The sequence below is a fragment of the Hypanus sabinus genome, chromosome 17, assembly GCF_030144855.1.
Source record: "Hypanus sabinus isolate sHypSab1 chromosome 17, sHypSab1.hap1, whole genome shotgun sequence".
Classification (NCBI taxonomy): Eukaryota; Metazoa; Chordata; class Chondrichthyes; order Myliobatiformes; family Dasyatidae; genus Hypanus; species Hypanus sabinus.
The window spans coordinates 23,497,034-23,513,640 of NC_082722.1; the positions used below are offsets into that span (position 1 = coordinate 23,497,034).

Sequence of the window (16,607 nt, forward strand, 5' to 3'; positions counted from 1 at the left end):
GGCAAATGCAATGTTAGCATTCATTTCGAGAGGACTAGAATATAAAAACAATGATATAATCCTGAGGCTTTGTAAGGCACTGGTCCAACTGCACTTGGATTATAGTGAGTACCCTTGGGCTCCTTGACTATGAAAGGACGTTCTAGCATTGGAAAGGGTCCCGAGGAGGTTTACAAGAATGATCCCAGGAAATAGAGAGTTAATGTATGAGGAGTATTTGATGGCTTTGGCCTGTACTCACTGGAGTTCAGAAGAATGAGAGAGGATCTCATTGAAACCTTCCAAATACTGAAAAATCTAGAGAGAGTGGATGTGGAGAGGATATTTGCTATAGTGGAGGAGTCTAGGACCATCAGGCACAGCCTCAGAATAGAAGGACATCCCTTTCGAGCAGTGGTCGCCAACCCATCGATCGTGATCGACTGGTCGATCTTTGAGACTTTCCCAGTAGATCCCGAAAAAAAAATGAAAAATAAATACACACATACTGTTGAGAGATTGTTTCCGGGTTGCGGGTTTTAGTTCCGTTCTTTCTGCCCGGTGTGCATGCGTGTAGCTCCCCTGCACTACACAGTGTAATTCAATGGTCCCAAACAACCGGGCTGCGAGGAAACAATATAAGTCAGCTGCACTTTTCTTCATTCCCTGTCATGCCCACTGTTGAACTTGAACCCATGCAAGGTCATCAGTCGTCTAAAGGCAGTGATACCCTCATGCCAGTGTTCACCTGACATGGCTGGTGAGAACCGCCGACGCTACTGGCCCAGAACGCGGCCAGTGGGAAGTGCCGTTGCTATGGGCCTGGAGTGCGGACAGATGAGCGCTGCCTCTAAACCTGTTCACCACACCGAAAGTTCGTGGGGAAGCTGGTGCTAAAATATTCGCAGACGACCTAATTCGGGCTCAGGGTTCGTAAGTATCAGAGCAGCTACCGCACTGCGATCTACTAAAACAAACTTTTGTCAGCCGATAGATCCTACAAGGGGGGAGGCAGGCCTGTCACACTCCTCGCTTGGTCGGTCGCTCTGGACTGCGACTGCCGCGCCCTGGCACGGGGACCTCTCCGGCCCTGACCTTATCTCTCACCCCAGCCGCACCTGGCCAAGGCGTCTGGCGACGGGTGGGCGGAGGCTGCAGTTCAGGCTGGGAGGCTGTCCGAGGCAATGAAGCTCTCAAAACAGCTTCGGTACCCTGAGTCCAAGCACCCCACACTTAAAGACAAATGCGTCGAGCGTTTTCAGCGGGAAAAAACGTGAGCAAGCGGGACAGAACCTAAGTGCTGAGAGCCGCGAAAAAATTGCAGAATAGACTGGACATAAGGAACCTGTGTCGGTGTATTCCGGTCGTGTTTAACACCAACCTCCCCACCCCCCGTCGGCCAGTCCGCAAGAATATTGTCAATATTAAACAGGTCTGTGGTGCAAAAAAGGGTAGGTATCCCTGGTGTTTATACATTATTTCTACTTCCGGTTTGTGGGGTTTTACTTCCAGTCCTTTCTGCCCCCTGTGCGCATGTGTGTAACTAGTCGACCTTGCCTTTCACTGAGACCGAGGTAGGGGATCTTGGGCTTTAAAAGGTTGGTGACCACTACCTTAGAGCAAAGATGAGAGGGATTCCTTTAACCAGAAGTTGGTGAATCTGTGGAATTGATTGACGTAGACAGCTGTGAAGGCTATGTTATTAGGTATATTTAACATGGACGTTGTTCGGTTCTTGATTAGGACATCAAAGGTTATGTGGAGAAGGTACAAGAATGGAGTTGAGAAGGATAATAAATCTGCCATGATGGAATGACAGAGTAGATTTGATGGGCCAAATGATCTAATTCTGCTCTTGTGTCTTCTGATCTAAATGGGCTCTCATGACCAGACTGTGCCACAGTTTCTTTCCCCAAGCCATCAGACTCCTCAATACTCAGAGTCTAGACTGACATCTACATCATTTATTATTATATTGTAATTTGTCCTGTACTGTGCCAGTTGTCTTGTTTATTAATTATTGTACTGCTCTGCACTGTTTTGTGCACTTTATGTAGTCCTGTGCAGGTCTGTAGTCTAGTGCAGTTTTTATGTTGTTTTACGTAGTCTAGTGTGGCCTTGTGCTGTCTCACATAGTCTACTGTAGTTTTGTGTTGTTTCATGTAGCACCAGGGTCCTGGAGGAACATTGTTTCGTTTTTACTGTGTACTGTGCCAGCAGTTTACGGTCGAAATGTCAATAAACTTGACTGAGGATCTCCCGGTGACCATCTACTTCAATTCAACTTCCCATTTCCACTCTGACATGTCTGTCCACAGCCTCCTTTACTGCCATTATGAGGCCAAATGCAGGTTGGTAGCAATACCTTGTATTCCATTTGGGTTGACTCCAACCTGATGGTACGTACATCTATTTCTCTAGCTTTCAGTAGCCACTCATCCCTCGTTCTTTTCCCCCACCTCCCTCACCATTTTTGTTTTTACTTCCCCCATTCTGATGTTCCTCCCACCCATTCCCTTCTCCTCTCCCATCCTCATAATCTTCCCATTGCCTTCCTTCACACCTCATCCAGCTCACACCTCTTTCCCTTTGCTTCACTTAGCCATCTACCTTTTCCCCCATCATCTTCCAGCTTCTTGCATCAACACGTACTTCACCTACCTTCCCCTTACCTGTTTCACCTGCTAGATGTACTCGTCTTTCCACCTTACTGTGGCTACTGCCTTTTTTCTTTTAGTCCTGATGAAGGTTCTCAGCCCAAATCACCAATTATTTATTCTCATTCATAGATGCTGCCTGATTTGCTGAGTTCATCCAGCATTTTCTGAATGTTCTTGTTGATATTGATACTGTGTATGATGCTCATGACGGGTGCTGGATCTAACTTGAGAACATGTATCCATCCATTGGTCTTATCCCAATGGTTGAAAGAGGGTAGTTTGGTTTATGGTCCTTAGGTGCTTTCTGTAGTAATCATTGAAGGTATTCATGGGAGGTTTTCACTTTGCTACCTGTGGGCTGCAAGACATGGCAGCTCTACAGTGTTCTGTTCCAGTTTAAGCTTGATTTTGTACAATATTTGGTTTTAATGTACAATCCTGAGAAATGCCTTTTTGGAGTTGAAAGTAGCTTTGAATCTTTGTTCAAGTGGCCTTGTTTATTCTAAAGACATACAGAATGTTTCCATGTTATTGCTAGCTTTGTTGAAGCTACCTTCCTTCTGCTACAAAGTTGTAGCAAATCTGCCTTGAACATGGTCTTTTCCAAGGTAATCAGTGCTAATGTTGAATGCATTGCTTGTCATTTATTTTCCATTCGTCAGCAATACTTGTTACTGTCATCAATTGAATACTCTGCTTATAATTTAAATTTCACAATATAGTGTTTTATCACAAGTTATTGGGACATCATCTTGATCTTTTATATTGTTATCCGATTCATTTGGATGTAAACAACATGAGCTACAAGTGATATCCTATTTAATCTTTCAATATGGCTACATTGACATATCCTGTGTTTGATTTCCCAAGACTGAGAGGTAAATGGTGTTTTATGGCATATTTGCATAATCATTTCACAAAGTTTCTTGAGCTGGCATGCTATCTGTTTTTGTGAAAGAGAATTTAATTTCATTTTGACTGTTTTGTTGAGCTGTTCTTAACAAACTAATTCTGTTTCATCATCTCTGACAGTGAGTCAAGACAGTGCTGATCCCCGTCCAATACGACGCCTTAATTTCATCCGTCTGCTAATGCTGTACACCAGAAAGTTTGAGCCGACTGATCCCAGAGAAGCTCTTCAGTATTTCTATTTTCTCAGGTAGAATTGTCAATGTCTTGTATAATCTGAGTAAGTACAGATACAGGGTCTGTTAAAACTTCAGAATACAGTGGATTCCAGTTAATTGGAGTAGGAGACTGTTACCTAACAGGTTCTAATTAGTGTTAGTTGTGTGTACTTGTGTAGTCATTAGACGCTACACTGTACTTAGAGTGAACAGTTTTTAGATAGCACCAGTTGTATGTGTTTGTGCTTAAATAGCAGTGATTTTTCTCACTTGGTTAGCAACCAATTAGCAATGAGACGATTCAGAAATATTTTGCTCATTGTGGTTTCAAGCATTCAAGTTTGGAGATGCCATAAACTCTTTGCTGTAAGCACGGTGTAGTGTCTAACAACCATGCAAGTGAATGTGACTGACACTAGTTGGAAGCTGCCTGATAAAGGTCTCCTGTTCCAGTTAAATGGCATAGTGTCCCAAATAAACAAAGGGAATCCCAGGTATTTTCTCTTTCTTTCTTTTTCAATCTTTTTATTGAATTTCAGATATATATATAAAAAAAAACATAACATAATAATAGGTTATAAATGCATTAGACTTGAAATTGAATTAATAATAGGATAACAATATCCTATTAAAATATCAACAGGAAAACATAGTACATTATCAATCAAGCCTGTAATAATTATATGAAACAATAGGGTTGGATATCTGTTTATTGAATTTAACTAAATCGGCAGAAAGAGAAGAACCCAGAACGGAGAATAGAGAATATCCCTGTGCATCATTGCATTCTAAATTTACCCACTGTGGGTACAATGGTGAATCCAAATCTGATTTCCAATAAATTAAGTTACGAATGTTATTCGCCCAATAGTAAAATCTAAAGTTAGGTAGAGCTAAACCACCATCTTTTTTAGATTTTTGTAATTGCCTTTTACTTAACCTAGGATTTTTATTTTGCCACACAAATGAAGAAATTTTTGAGTCAATGTTATCAAAAAAAGATTTAGGAATAAAATTTTGTAAAGCTTGAAATAAATATAAAAATTTCGGTAGAATCATCATTTTAATAGCATTAATCCGACCAACTAATGATAAGGATAAGGGAGACCATCTTGTAGTAAGTTGTTGAATTTGATGAAGCATAGGTAAAAAATTCAATGTAAATAAATCTTTATATTTCTTGGTAATTTTTATACCTAAATAGATAAAGTTATCATCAACAACTTTAAATGGTATCCTTTCATTCAATAAAGTTTGTGCGTTTAAAGGGAATAAATCACTCTTATCCAAGTTTAGTTTATAACCAGAAAAACTACCAAATTGAGCCAACAAGGATAAAATAGCGGGAATAGACCTGTCAGGATCAGAAATATATAACAACAAGTCATCAGCATAAAGTGATAACTTGTATAATTTCTCATTGCGGGTAATACCAAAAATATTAGGAGATTCACGAATAGCAATGGCTAAAGGTTCTAATACAATATTAAACAATAAAGGACTTAAGGGACAACCTTGTCTCGTACCACGAGATAATTGAAAAAAAGAAGATCTGTAATTATTTGTAAGAACAGAAGCAACAGGTTTATGATATATTAGTTTGATCCATGATATAAAATTAGGACTAAAATTAAAATATCTCAAAGCGTTAAATAAGTATACCCATTCAACTCGATCAAAAGCTTTTTCAGCATCTAGTGAAATAACACATTCTGGAATTGTGGGTGATGAAGTATAAATTATATTAATCAATTTTCTAATATTAAAAAAGGAATACCGATTCCTAATAAAACCAGTTTGGTCTTCTGAAATAATCTGTGATAGTACCTTTTCTAACCTAATAGCTAAAATTTTTGTAAGAATCTTAGAGTCTACATTTAATAGTGATATAGGGCGATAAGATGCACATAAAGTGGGATCCTTATCTTTTTTAAGAATTAGAGAGATAGTAGCTTCATAAAAAGACTGAGGTAATCTCTTCTTAACAAATGCCTCATTAAAGATTTCACATAACCAAGGGGAAAGCAAAGAAGAAAAAAGTTTTAAAAAATTCTATAATATAACCATCAGGACCAGGAGCTTTCCCTGAATTCATTGATGATATGGCCTCTCCTATTTCGGCCAAAGAGATAGGAGCATCAAACAAGCTACGATCTTCATCTGTCAGTTTGGGAATATTCAAATTGTTAAAAAAGTTATCCATCATGGACAGATCGCCATCAAATTCTGATTGATATAAAGATTTATAAAAATCTTGAAAAGTGTTATTGATTTCTTTATGATCAGTAGTCAGATTGCCGTTTTGTTTACGAATTTTAATAATTTGTCGCTTAGTTGAGATAGCTTTTAATTGGTTAGCTAACAATTTACCAGTTCGATCACTATGGATATAAAATTGAGCCCTGGTCCTAATTAATTGATTCTCAATTGAAGAAGATAATAATAAGCTATGCACCATTTGAAGCTCAACTCTCTTCTTATAAAGTTCTTTGGTAGGAGTCACGGAATAAATCTTATCAATTTCTTTAATTTTATCCACTAATAAAGCAATATCTAAATATCTTTGTTTTCTTTTACCGACGGAATATGAGATAATTTGTCCACGGATAAAAGCCTTAAAAGAGTCCCAAAGTATTCCTCTGTCAATCTCTTCTGTATAGTTTGTTGAGAAAAACAAGTCAATTTGCTGTTTTATGTAGGTGATGAATTCTGGATCTTGAAGCAAAGTAGCGTTAAGTCTCCAAGATCTAGTATTATTAGAAAAGTCCGAAATCTTGATAGATAACTTCAAAGGTGCATGATCCGAAATAGCAATTGAATCATATTTACAATCAATAACATCTGTTAATAAACGATGATCAATAAGGAAATAATCAATTCTAGAATAACTGTGATATACATGTGGAAAAAACAAAAACTCTTTATCTTTAGGGTTCAAAAACCGCCATATTTCAGTAATTCCCGAATCAACCATAAAAGAATTAATAAGTAAGGCTGATCTATTCAGAAGAATTCGAATGGGTTTAGATCTATCCATCGAAGGATTCAAACAACAATTGAAATCTCCACCCATTATCAACATATATTCATTTAGATTAGGAAGGGAAGTAAATAAACGTTTAAAAAATTCAGGGCAGTCAAAGTTTGGAGCATAAATATTAACTAGAACCACTTTTCGATTAAGAAGTGAACCAGTTATCAACAAAAATCTGTCCTGTGGATCAGAAATAATTTCATGATGTGTAAACGAAATTGAGGGGTCTATAAAAATAGACACACCCCTAATTTTGGCGGTACAATTCGAGTGAAATTGTTGACCTTTCCAGAACCTAAAAAAGCGTTGATTATCCTCCCTCCTAATATGGGTCTCCTGTGCAAAAATAATATTAGCATTTAGTCTATGGAATACTTTAAATATTTTTTTACGTTTAATCGGATGATTTAAACCATTAGTATTCCAGGAGATAAAGTTAATAGACTTATCCATCATGCCAATATTAGTTGTGTATATCATAAAAGGTTAAAAAGACACATAACCCATAATTCAGGAAGAAGGAAAAATGATTCAGGAGCAACCGGAGAACATTATACCTCAACAATATTAATAATTTAAAGTCGGCCCATAAACTAAAAGCAAAAAAATAAAAAGCAAAAGCGTGAAAGAAGATCCCTACCCCTCCCCCAACCCCACGAAAAAAAGCCAAGCGGCAGGCGCACAAACTAACACTAATATTACCCCCATTTTCAAGATGGTGACTTCATGAAAAGAAAGAAAAGAGAAACTATATAACACCCAGATATAAATACAGGGTTGTAAACAGAAAGAATATATATCAATCAAAATGAAAAAATGATATAAAAAAGCAAAAAATCATTAATAAAAAAAAGGATAACCATTGAAGTTTAAAATAGTGTAATATGCCTTTAAAAAAAGATTCCATATTCAAATATAAGGAAATGACGTTTCAAAAACAAAGACTTGTGGGAAGAAGAAACGACATTTTGAAAGGACCATATTACAAAATATAAATGTAAGTTCACCAATCTTTTTTTTAAAAAAAAGGTTATCAAAATAAAATTTAAAAAGGGTTCAATAACCACTAGAATATATATATATATATATAAAAATGTTCAAAAATTCAAAACATTCGTCCCATTCTCAAATACAGGCAAATAAACGCTTATGGAAAGCAAAGTCTTATGGGAAGAAGAAACGACATCTTAAAAAATAAATCATTATTACAAAGTCTTAACATGTATATCTAATCCAGAGGGGAAAAAAATTAATTAAGAAAAAAAAGACATTATAGTGAAGTTAAAAAAGCATCTGTAAATCATGATAATAAAAAAAAACAGGTCTACAGACCAAAATAAAAAGCTATACCGCAGCTTCATAAGTTAAAGCCTAAAACCGATTGGCATCTTCTCTCCAAAAGTTCTTATACATAACACCTAGTTCAAGTTGGACTAGAAGAGCGATATTCTTCAACGAATTTCTTCGCTTCTTCCGGAGTATTAAAGAAACGCTGACTGTTGTCGCTCAACGTAATTCTGAGATTCGCTGGATATCTTAAAGCTTGTTTAAGTCCAATCGAATGAATCTCTGCCATCACCGGTTTAAAAGCAATTCTTGCCCTCATTACCTCGAATGAATAGTCCTCCACAATACGAAAGTTGTTGCTTCTGTGAGAAATCATACCTTTCTGACGAGCTAATCGAATTAAAAGCTCTTTCTCCCAAGGATAATGGAGACGAACAATCACAGCTCGTGGCTTGTCTTTCGCAGCCGAAAATCTCGAAACTCTGTAGTAGGTTCAATGATCAATAGTAGGTTTAACCCGCAAAGCGTCCTCGCCAAAAATTTCCCACAATAAATTAGAGAAATATTCAGTTAAGTCACCAGACTCGACATTTTCGGGAAATCCAATAATACGCAAATTCTGTCTGCGAGACCAGTTTTCAAGATCGGTGATTTTAAACTTATACTGCTCCACTATTTTAGTGGTCGACCGTACCTTCTCCTTCAAAGTTTCGATTGTACGTATTTTTTCACAAATTATCTTGTCAAGAGCCGCAAACTTTTCTTCATGGTGTTCAATATCTGCTGCCTGCGATTGAAGCTTGATATCAAATGATTTAACGACTTCTTCAAGCTCCGACATTTTCGCAGTAAGTTTGTTTTCCAGACTTGCAAGTTTAGAATCCAGAAGACTGGAGATTGCATCGAGAGTTATAGGGTCTTTAGACGATTTCTTAGGTACAGACATTTTAAGTTTGAAAAAATTAAATCCAGTGTTATTTTTAAAAAGAGAAATAAATCGTAAATATCAACCCATGTAATTAAGTACGAAAAGATTTGATTAAAGGGTGATTATAGCTTAAAAAATGAAGAGCGCCTAAAAGGCAGATGTCTATGTCGCCATCTTGAAACTCCCCCCTCGTATTTTCTCTAGTTTTTGTTCTGTAAGAGTTTTCTCTAGTAAGTGGCTCCCTGATTTACTGATGGCCCAATTACTAGGAACTCACTGTATTTTTATTTTGAAAGGCCAATTTGTGCTTCATCTCCTTAATAAAGTAATCACAGAAAAACATCATTTATACCTTTTCATGATTATGAAAAATGACATGGGTGCTCATGGTAAAATTCTTGTCAATAAACATTATAAGTTAATATAGTAACTTCTGGCAATACTTTACTGCATGCAAATCTCATGAATGTTTAAGTTCATATTGCTGAAATACTATGAAGCTTCTGAGTCATGTAAGTGAAATGATATGCATTGACTTTCAAAAGCAGGGTGACGGAATGCAACCAGCTGAATTCCACTATCTGAAACTTTTCCAGAAAAAATAATTTCAGAGCTTCCTCCTTCTCTCAGAAGAGAAAAGAGGCAAGCAATCTGTACATTTTCTCGAATTCAGCTGCCACATTTTGATTGCTATTTATTACAGTTTACATGTCCTTTTTACAGAAATGAGACTGACAGTCAAGGAGAAAACATGTTCATGCGATGTGTCAGTGAGCTTGTCATTGAAAGTCGGGAGGTAAGCAGTACTCTAGCAGGCATACCGCCAGACAATGTCACATGCTGGATGCCTCTTTTATAATTTTAAAATCTTTTCATTTCTAGTTTGACATGCTGCTTGGACGATTAGAGAAAGATGGCAGTCGAAAGGTGAGGCACCATAAACATTGCTTTTGATGAAGGTGTTTTCTTCCTTTGAAGAGGTTTGATTTGAACAACAAGCACTCTTGCTACTTTTTCACTGAGGGTGCCTTGGCAGGTGTGAATGCAGCTTCCAAAACCAAGGTTTCATTCCAGATTGCCTTAGTTGTATCTTTTTTCTCCCTTCTTGCCCTCTAAAGGTAGGTATTGAGGTATGTTTCCGGTATGTTAGCAACCAAAGAATAACGCCCAAGTTGTTGGGAACTCCTAATCAATGAAAGACAGAGGATTATCTGGCCACCATAGTATTACAAACAATTCTATTTGTTGTCCCTCTCTAGTCTCCATAATTTCATATATCGTTATTATTATCGCAACTGCCCTTTTGTAATCCCATCCTATCCCTCACTTCTAACAGGGAAGTAACAATCCTTAAAGCATATTGCAGTTAAAGCTCAAGATTGGCTAATACAGCATAGATCAGAGACCAAATCTTTGAATTCTGCTGGCCTGTCCTTTGCTATGTGAATCCATTTAACAAAGGAACAGTTTGAGCCTTGCTCCTTAGAGGTATCAGTAGCACGGAAGGAAGCACTTTCTTACAAAGGAGACAAGCAAGAATTGATAAGCTCTGCAGAAAATAGTATCAGTTGTGTGCTGATGGACAATCATGGTTGGAATTCTCTTATTTTTGAATAGTTATTGTTGATGAAGTCAATCTCTTCGTTAAGAATCAGAATCAGACTTTAATCGCCAAGTACCTGTACACATACAAGGAATTTACTTCCGGCAGATGTTGTCTCTCTGCTCATAAGATGATAAATATAAATGAAAATATAGATTATACATACAAGTAGTGCAATCCAAGTAATAGTTAGCCGACAGTTAACCGGCAGTTAACTGTTCAGCAAAGTGACCGCAGTAGGGAAAAACATGGAAACAATATTCTTAATGTATTTAATCTTAAAGAATTCAAAGCGGAGTCAATGTAGTTCTCAAAAAGCAGTATTTACCTTCACAGCTAATGTTTGAGTTTTTTGTTTTAAGTATCCCTGTGAGGTTCTTAAAGTTCCCTAATACATTTTATTGGTAAACTGCACAACTTCAGAATCCAGTCTGAGATCTTAAGGATGAACTTCAAAACAAAAAGTTGCAGCTGACTCATGGATATGCCAAACAAACTTGTGGAAAAGTAGCTTCCTATTTTGTATTACTAGTGTTAATTTGTTAGTCACACTAGTCTGTCATGTGTCTCACTGGCAGAATAGACTAACTTGTCACAGCCTTTGGGGGGGGGGGGGGGCTCACAACACCCACAAACTTGCCCAGTTGTTTACCCATGCCTGCACAAGCTGATCACACCACCATACAGTGCTGCTGCCGTCTCTTCAGTGAGAATGAGAGAGATGAAGCGAGAAAGTTGACATGGCATAGAGTGGCTGTGGCCTCAAATGGCACTAATACAGTAGAGGCATAAAATTGCAGAATTTACTTTTTATTAAAAATAGAAACTAGGTAATGCTTTGATCAAAACTAATGACTGTAAAGCTAATTGAGTAGTAAGCTCTACCTCCAATTTCTGGAGCTAAATGGATCTGTTTAACCAGCTATAGATTTATGACATGTAATCAATAAAGTTTACAAGAGGTGAATGAATATTTTCACTTTTTTCAGTAGAGTATTGTAGCACCAAGTGATCACTAAGAGAGAATGTAGCTCACTGTTCTTCAATATGTACACTCAGTGGCCACTTTATTAGGTATAGGGGTAGAACCCACTGTGGCCTTCTGTTGCTGTAGACCATCCACTTCAATGTTGTGCATTGAGAAATGCTCTTCTGCACACCACTGTTGCAGCACATGGTTATTTGACTTGCTGTTGCTTTCCTGTCAGGTTGAACCAGTCTGGTCGTTCTCCTCTAACCTCTCATTAACAAGGTGTTTCCCCCACAAAACTGCCGCTCACTGGATGTTTTGTTGTTTTTTGCACCATTCTGTGTAAACTGTAGGGACTGTTATGCGTGCAAATCCTAGGAGATCAGCAATTCCTGAGAGACTCAAACCACCCCGTCTGGCATTAACAATCATCCCACAGTCCAAGTCACTTAGACTGCCTTTCTTCCCCATTCTTATGTTTAGTCTGAACAACAACTGAACCCCTTGACCATGTCTACATGCTTTTATGCATTGAGTTGCTGCCACATGATTGTCTAATTAGATATTTGTATTAATGAGCAGGTGTACCTAATAAAGTGGCCACTGAGTATATATAAACACTATTCTCAGAGTGCACTGTGTGGTGCACTTCCCACAATATTTTCATTTCCCGTATTTGGTTGCCATTCATTATCAGTTTTGTAATAAATTGTTACTTAGAATGCCATAGAAAATTTCACTGAAGGTTTGTAAGTATACAATGCAAATAAGATGTTTATCCCATTTATTTGACTAAAACTATTCTTTTCTGACCAGCCTGGCATAATTGACAAGTTTTCTGAAAACACCAAAGCTGTAATAAATAAGGTGGCATTAGTAGCTGAAAGTAAGGGCTTGTTTGAAGAGGCTGTAAAGCTCTATGATCTGGCCAAGGTAAGCAACCAACTATTAAGCATCATCTTGTGGGCGGGATTAACACTTTATTCCAAACTATGTTTAAGTTATGGACTTATGGAATGGTAGAGATTTTATTAACTTCATTAAAATCATTTTGATAATTTGTTTTAACTAAATACTGTATAAAATTTACAAATGGAATTTACTGAGCAACACCTAACTTTAATGGGTGTGACAATCTAGCTTTACCATCTCAGGTTTAAGGCCTGAATAAAAACTGACCTGCATGAACCCGAACTTTAGAGTAGCATGAATAATGATTAAAGAGCTTTTCACTCATTTGAATTGGTAAATATGCTCACTTATTAGGCTGCTTGAGTGTCTTTTGCCAAGAAAGTTTAAAAAATGTTAACAAAGAATGGAAACGCTAACTATTATTTCAGGCTTTGGTTACTAAAGTGAAGACTTTGCAGTTAGCTCTATGTGTGACCTGACATAAATTAAACAATGTTTTACATTTGGTATAGTGGGGCCAACAGACAGTGGTGTCATTATTATAACACAGCCTCTGGAGGTTCAGTACAGGGTATCGATAGATGGGGGATCTCTACTTTGTGCTTCGCCACATACCCAGTTCCCAATCTTGCACCTGCTATTCTGCTGATGTAACATGCTAAATCCTCCCTCTAGTGAACAGAATCATCGCAATTCACTTCTGCTTCATCTCCTGGCTTGTGTCATGGTGAGATTGAAATGAACTTGTTCACTCACCATTCTTCTCCCTTCTCTTTTCTCACATCACAAAAGTGCAAGGATGGAGATCACTGAGGACACCAAGCAAGTGGAGTGGGGCGGGGGGGCGGGGAGAGAAATCTCCAAAATCAGTATACTGAATTATTCCCACTCAGCCACTTGGGTCATGGAGTCACATTAGCTATCAGTGCATGTCCATACTCTGAAGAGGAACCATTTCTGTATGTTGACCATACCGTACAGCCATGAGGAGAACTTTCATGACACTGAATTGAAGATTAGCAGGAGGCTGTTGCTGGAACATCCATTTTTCTGTTGACTTTAAAAGAAAATTATTTCTGCAGCTGTTCAGAAATCTTCCTGTTGTCTGAAACTCCAGAGCAAGTTTTAACATTTGCAAATTTTTAGGTATAGAATGTTAAGATTGCAAGATTTGTTTCATATCTTCACAGAATTGTGAATAGTCAAAAGGGAGGTTTTTGTTATTATCCCCAAATATCATGATACTTGTCAACTGTAGCAGATACTTTTTTTAGGGCCAGGTGTGGTTGCTTGTATATGTGATTTTTAGTATGTAGAAATTCAAATAATCTGTAGACTAATACTTTAGTGGCATTCTTTTTGCAGAAACCAGATAAGGTCTTGGAATTGATGAACAAATTATTGAGTCCTGTGATACCACAAATCAGTGCACCACAGTCTAACAAAGAGCGACTGAAAAACATGGCACTTTCTATAGCTGAGAGGTATGAACTGCAGGTCCTGCTTTATTTTTTGTCTTTACCTTTCCTCATGATTAAGATAAATGGAAACAGCTAGATTTTATCTATTTATTCATGCATTGTGTATATTCTTTGTTATCTTGCAAATGCCTTGCTTGTTCTTTTTAAAGATTAGAACTGAGCTTTATTTGTCATGTACATTGAAATATTAAAGCATACAGTGAGATGTGTCATTTGCATCGAATCAAATTTGTGAGGATTGTGCTGGAATTCTTGAGGTTTAATCATTTTGAGCAGCTTGTAAACATTACATGAACTTGCTAATAATCGATATTTTTATAAAATAGACCTGAAATTTAGTGCAAGTTAAGTAATCAGTAAAAAGCATTAGATGGATGTGCTGGCTTGGAGGTTATCTGGTGATTCTGACTTCCCAAATAATACAATAAATTTCCTGCTTTTAATTGACTGGTTTTCAAATAATTCACACTAGTAACACTGAGGATGAGAGAGTAATAGCATATGCTATTTATGAGTCACTGTTTATGCTGGAAATCTGAAACAAAAACCAAAAATGATACCAACAACCTGGACTATAGCATCTGGAAAGAGAATCAAAGTTAATCTTTCAGATTGCCGATATTTTGTCAGAACTGCAAAAGAATGGAGAAAAAGAATAGTTTTATCTTACAGAAGTTTGAGAAGGCATGAAGAGGGGCAAAGTGAATCTCTGATGAGGGATGGAGACCAAGGATCCCATGGGGATAAGCTGTTAGTGATGTCATCTGGTGGGTAGGTCTGATATTAAGGGCAGTGAGAGAATACAAACTAAGTGACATAAAGACTGCGAAATGCCCAATCGCCCAAGCATGTTAAAGAAGAGTAATAACCTGAGACAGTATTACAAATGGATGAGCCATAGTAGAAATGGCTACTTAAATTCTGATAGAAAAATACCTGTTGAATTTACTATACCTGGTCTCAAAGGCTGCAGCATGCCTAGACAGAAGATGAGGTACTGTGCCTCTAGCTTGCACTCCAGCAGAGTAAGGCAGAATGAGAATGGCAGTGAAATGGAGATTTCACCCAGGCAACAAAGCTTGGAATACCTACTGCACACTGAATGCAGGTTTCTCCAATGATGGGGTGTTACATTGCGACTACTAAACAGTGCATTAGAGTGAAAAAAATGCACGTGAATCATGTCTTCAGCTGGATGGCAGGAAGGGGAAAAGGAAAAGAGCAGGTATTGCATTTCCTGCACTTGCATGGGGAAGTACCATGAGAAGGGGAATGGTTGATGGAGATAGAAGAGAGTCCCAGTGAACAAAATGGTCCCTTCTGAATGTTGAAAGGAAGATGTGTACTGGGTCAGAATCTTATTGCTGATGAAGGAAATTGTGAGGGGTGATTAAATAAAGAAAAACTGTTGGGTGAAAAGCAGTGGTGCCTATCCTAGCCCTTTCTGGGGTAAAGAGGGCTCAAGAGCAGAGTTGTGTCAAATAGATGAGATTGAGTCAGTAGTTCTGTCAATCATGGTCAAGGGGAAACAGTGATTCGGGAAAAAGGATGACATCTTAACAGTGTAGGATGTCTTTTGATTGGAGCAGATGTAAAGGAGATGGCTGCTTTGGAGGGGGAGGAAGACAGGGTGAAGAAATAGAATAGAGACCTTATGAGAGGTAAGGAAGGAAGAAGTGTTACCAGATAGCTTGATAGTCACTACTTGTAGTGTATGTTTGTGCAAAACTCTCTCTGAGATTAAGGACAGGTAAGGGAGGGAGGAGTCAGAATCAGTTTTAATTTTGCTGGCATATGTTGTGAAATTTGTTGCTTTGCAACAGCATTATATTGAAATATATAATAATAACAAAAAGATCCTGAGGTAGTGTTCATGGATTCATTGTCTATTAATTGGCGGAAAGAAAGAAGCTGTTTCTGAAACATTGAGTGTGTGTATTCAGGTTCATGTATCTCCTCCTTGGTGGTAGCAATGAGAAAAGGGATGGGGATCCTTAATGATGGATGCTGCCTTTTTCAGGCATCACCTTGTAAAGGGGACCTGGATGCTGGGGAGGCTACTGCCCATGACGGCTAAATTTACAACTTCCTACAACTTTTTCTGACCTTGTGCAGTGGCATCTCTGCACCAGATGAAATGCTTTCCACAGTACAACTGCAGAAATTTGCAAATTGGATGGGCCACGTGCAATTGAACATGGGTTGGGAATCGGCAGGAAAGGCAATGATAATTGTCAAGCTCTGCATGAGTGCAGGTGGCAATGTTGGTACAGAGGTTGATGTACCAGAGAAAGAGATAAGGGACAAAGCCTCAGTAGGACTGAAACAAAGCGTTCCGTTTATCCCATAGAAACGTAGTTCCAGATTGGCCCTTACACATTTCCATGTTACACTTTGGATCTGGAGAATATGAGTGGAGCTGAAGGAATTATTGAATGATTGACTGAGGAGAACTGATTAGGTTTCTGTTCAAGGAAGAAGCGGTAGACCCTCAGACATTTACTGGTGTGGGAGGGAGTTATGAAGATGAGTTTTTTCATGCTGAGTGCAGTTAGTGATGGGGGAAAATATCTGCGGTGGGTGGAACAACTTGTTGGTGAGACAACTGGAATCTGTGAAATGGAGC

At 37.9% G+C, this 16,607-nt stretch overlaps 1 protein-coding gene across 7 annotated transcripts in view; it reads left to right on the forward strand.

Moving 5' to 3' along the window:
* nup93 (nucleoporin 93) overlaps positions 1–16,607 on the forward strand; it is a 180,020-nt gene that overhangs the window by 148,163 nt on the left and 15,250 nt on the right. For all 7 annotated transcript variants that reach the window (XM_059992664.1, XM_059992667.1, XM_059992666.1 and 4 more), the window contains 5 exons: positions 3,672–3,798; positions 9,739–9,811; positions 9,898–9,942; positions 12,405–12,521; positions 13,866–13,984. In XM_059992664.1, coding sequence (XP_059848647.1) covers positions 3,672–3,798; positions 9,739–9,811; positions 9,898–9,942; positions 12,405–12,521; positions 13,866–13,984 — 481 coding nt within the window. The remainder of the gene's footprint in view (positions 1–3,671; positions 3,799–9,738; positions 9,812–9,897; positions 9,943–12,404; positions 12,522–13,865; positions 13,985–16,607) is intronic.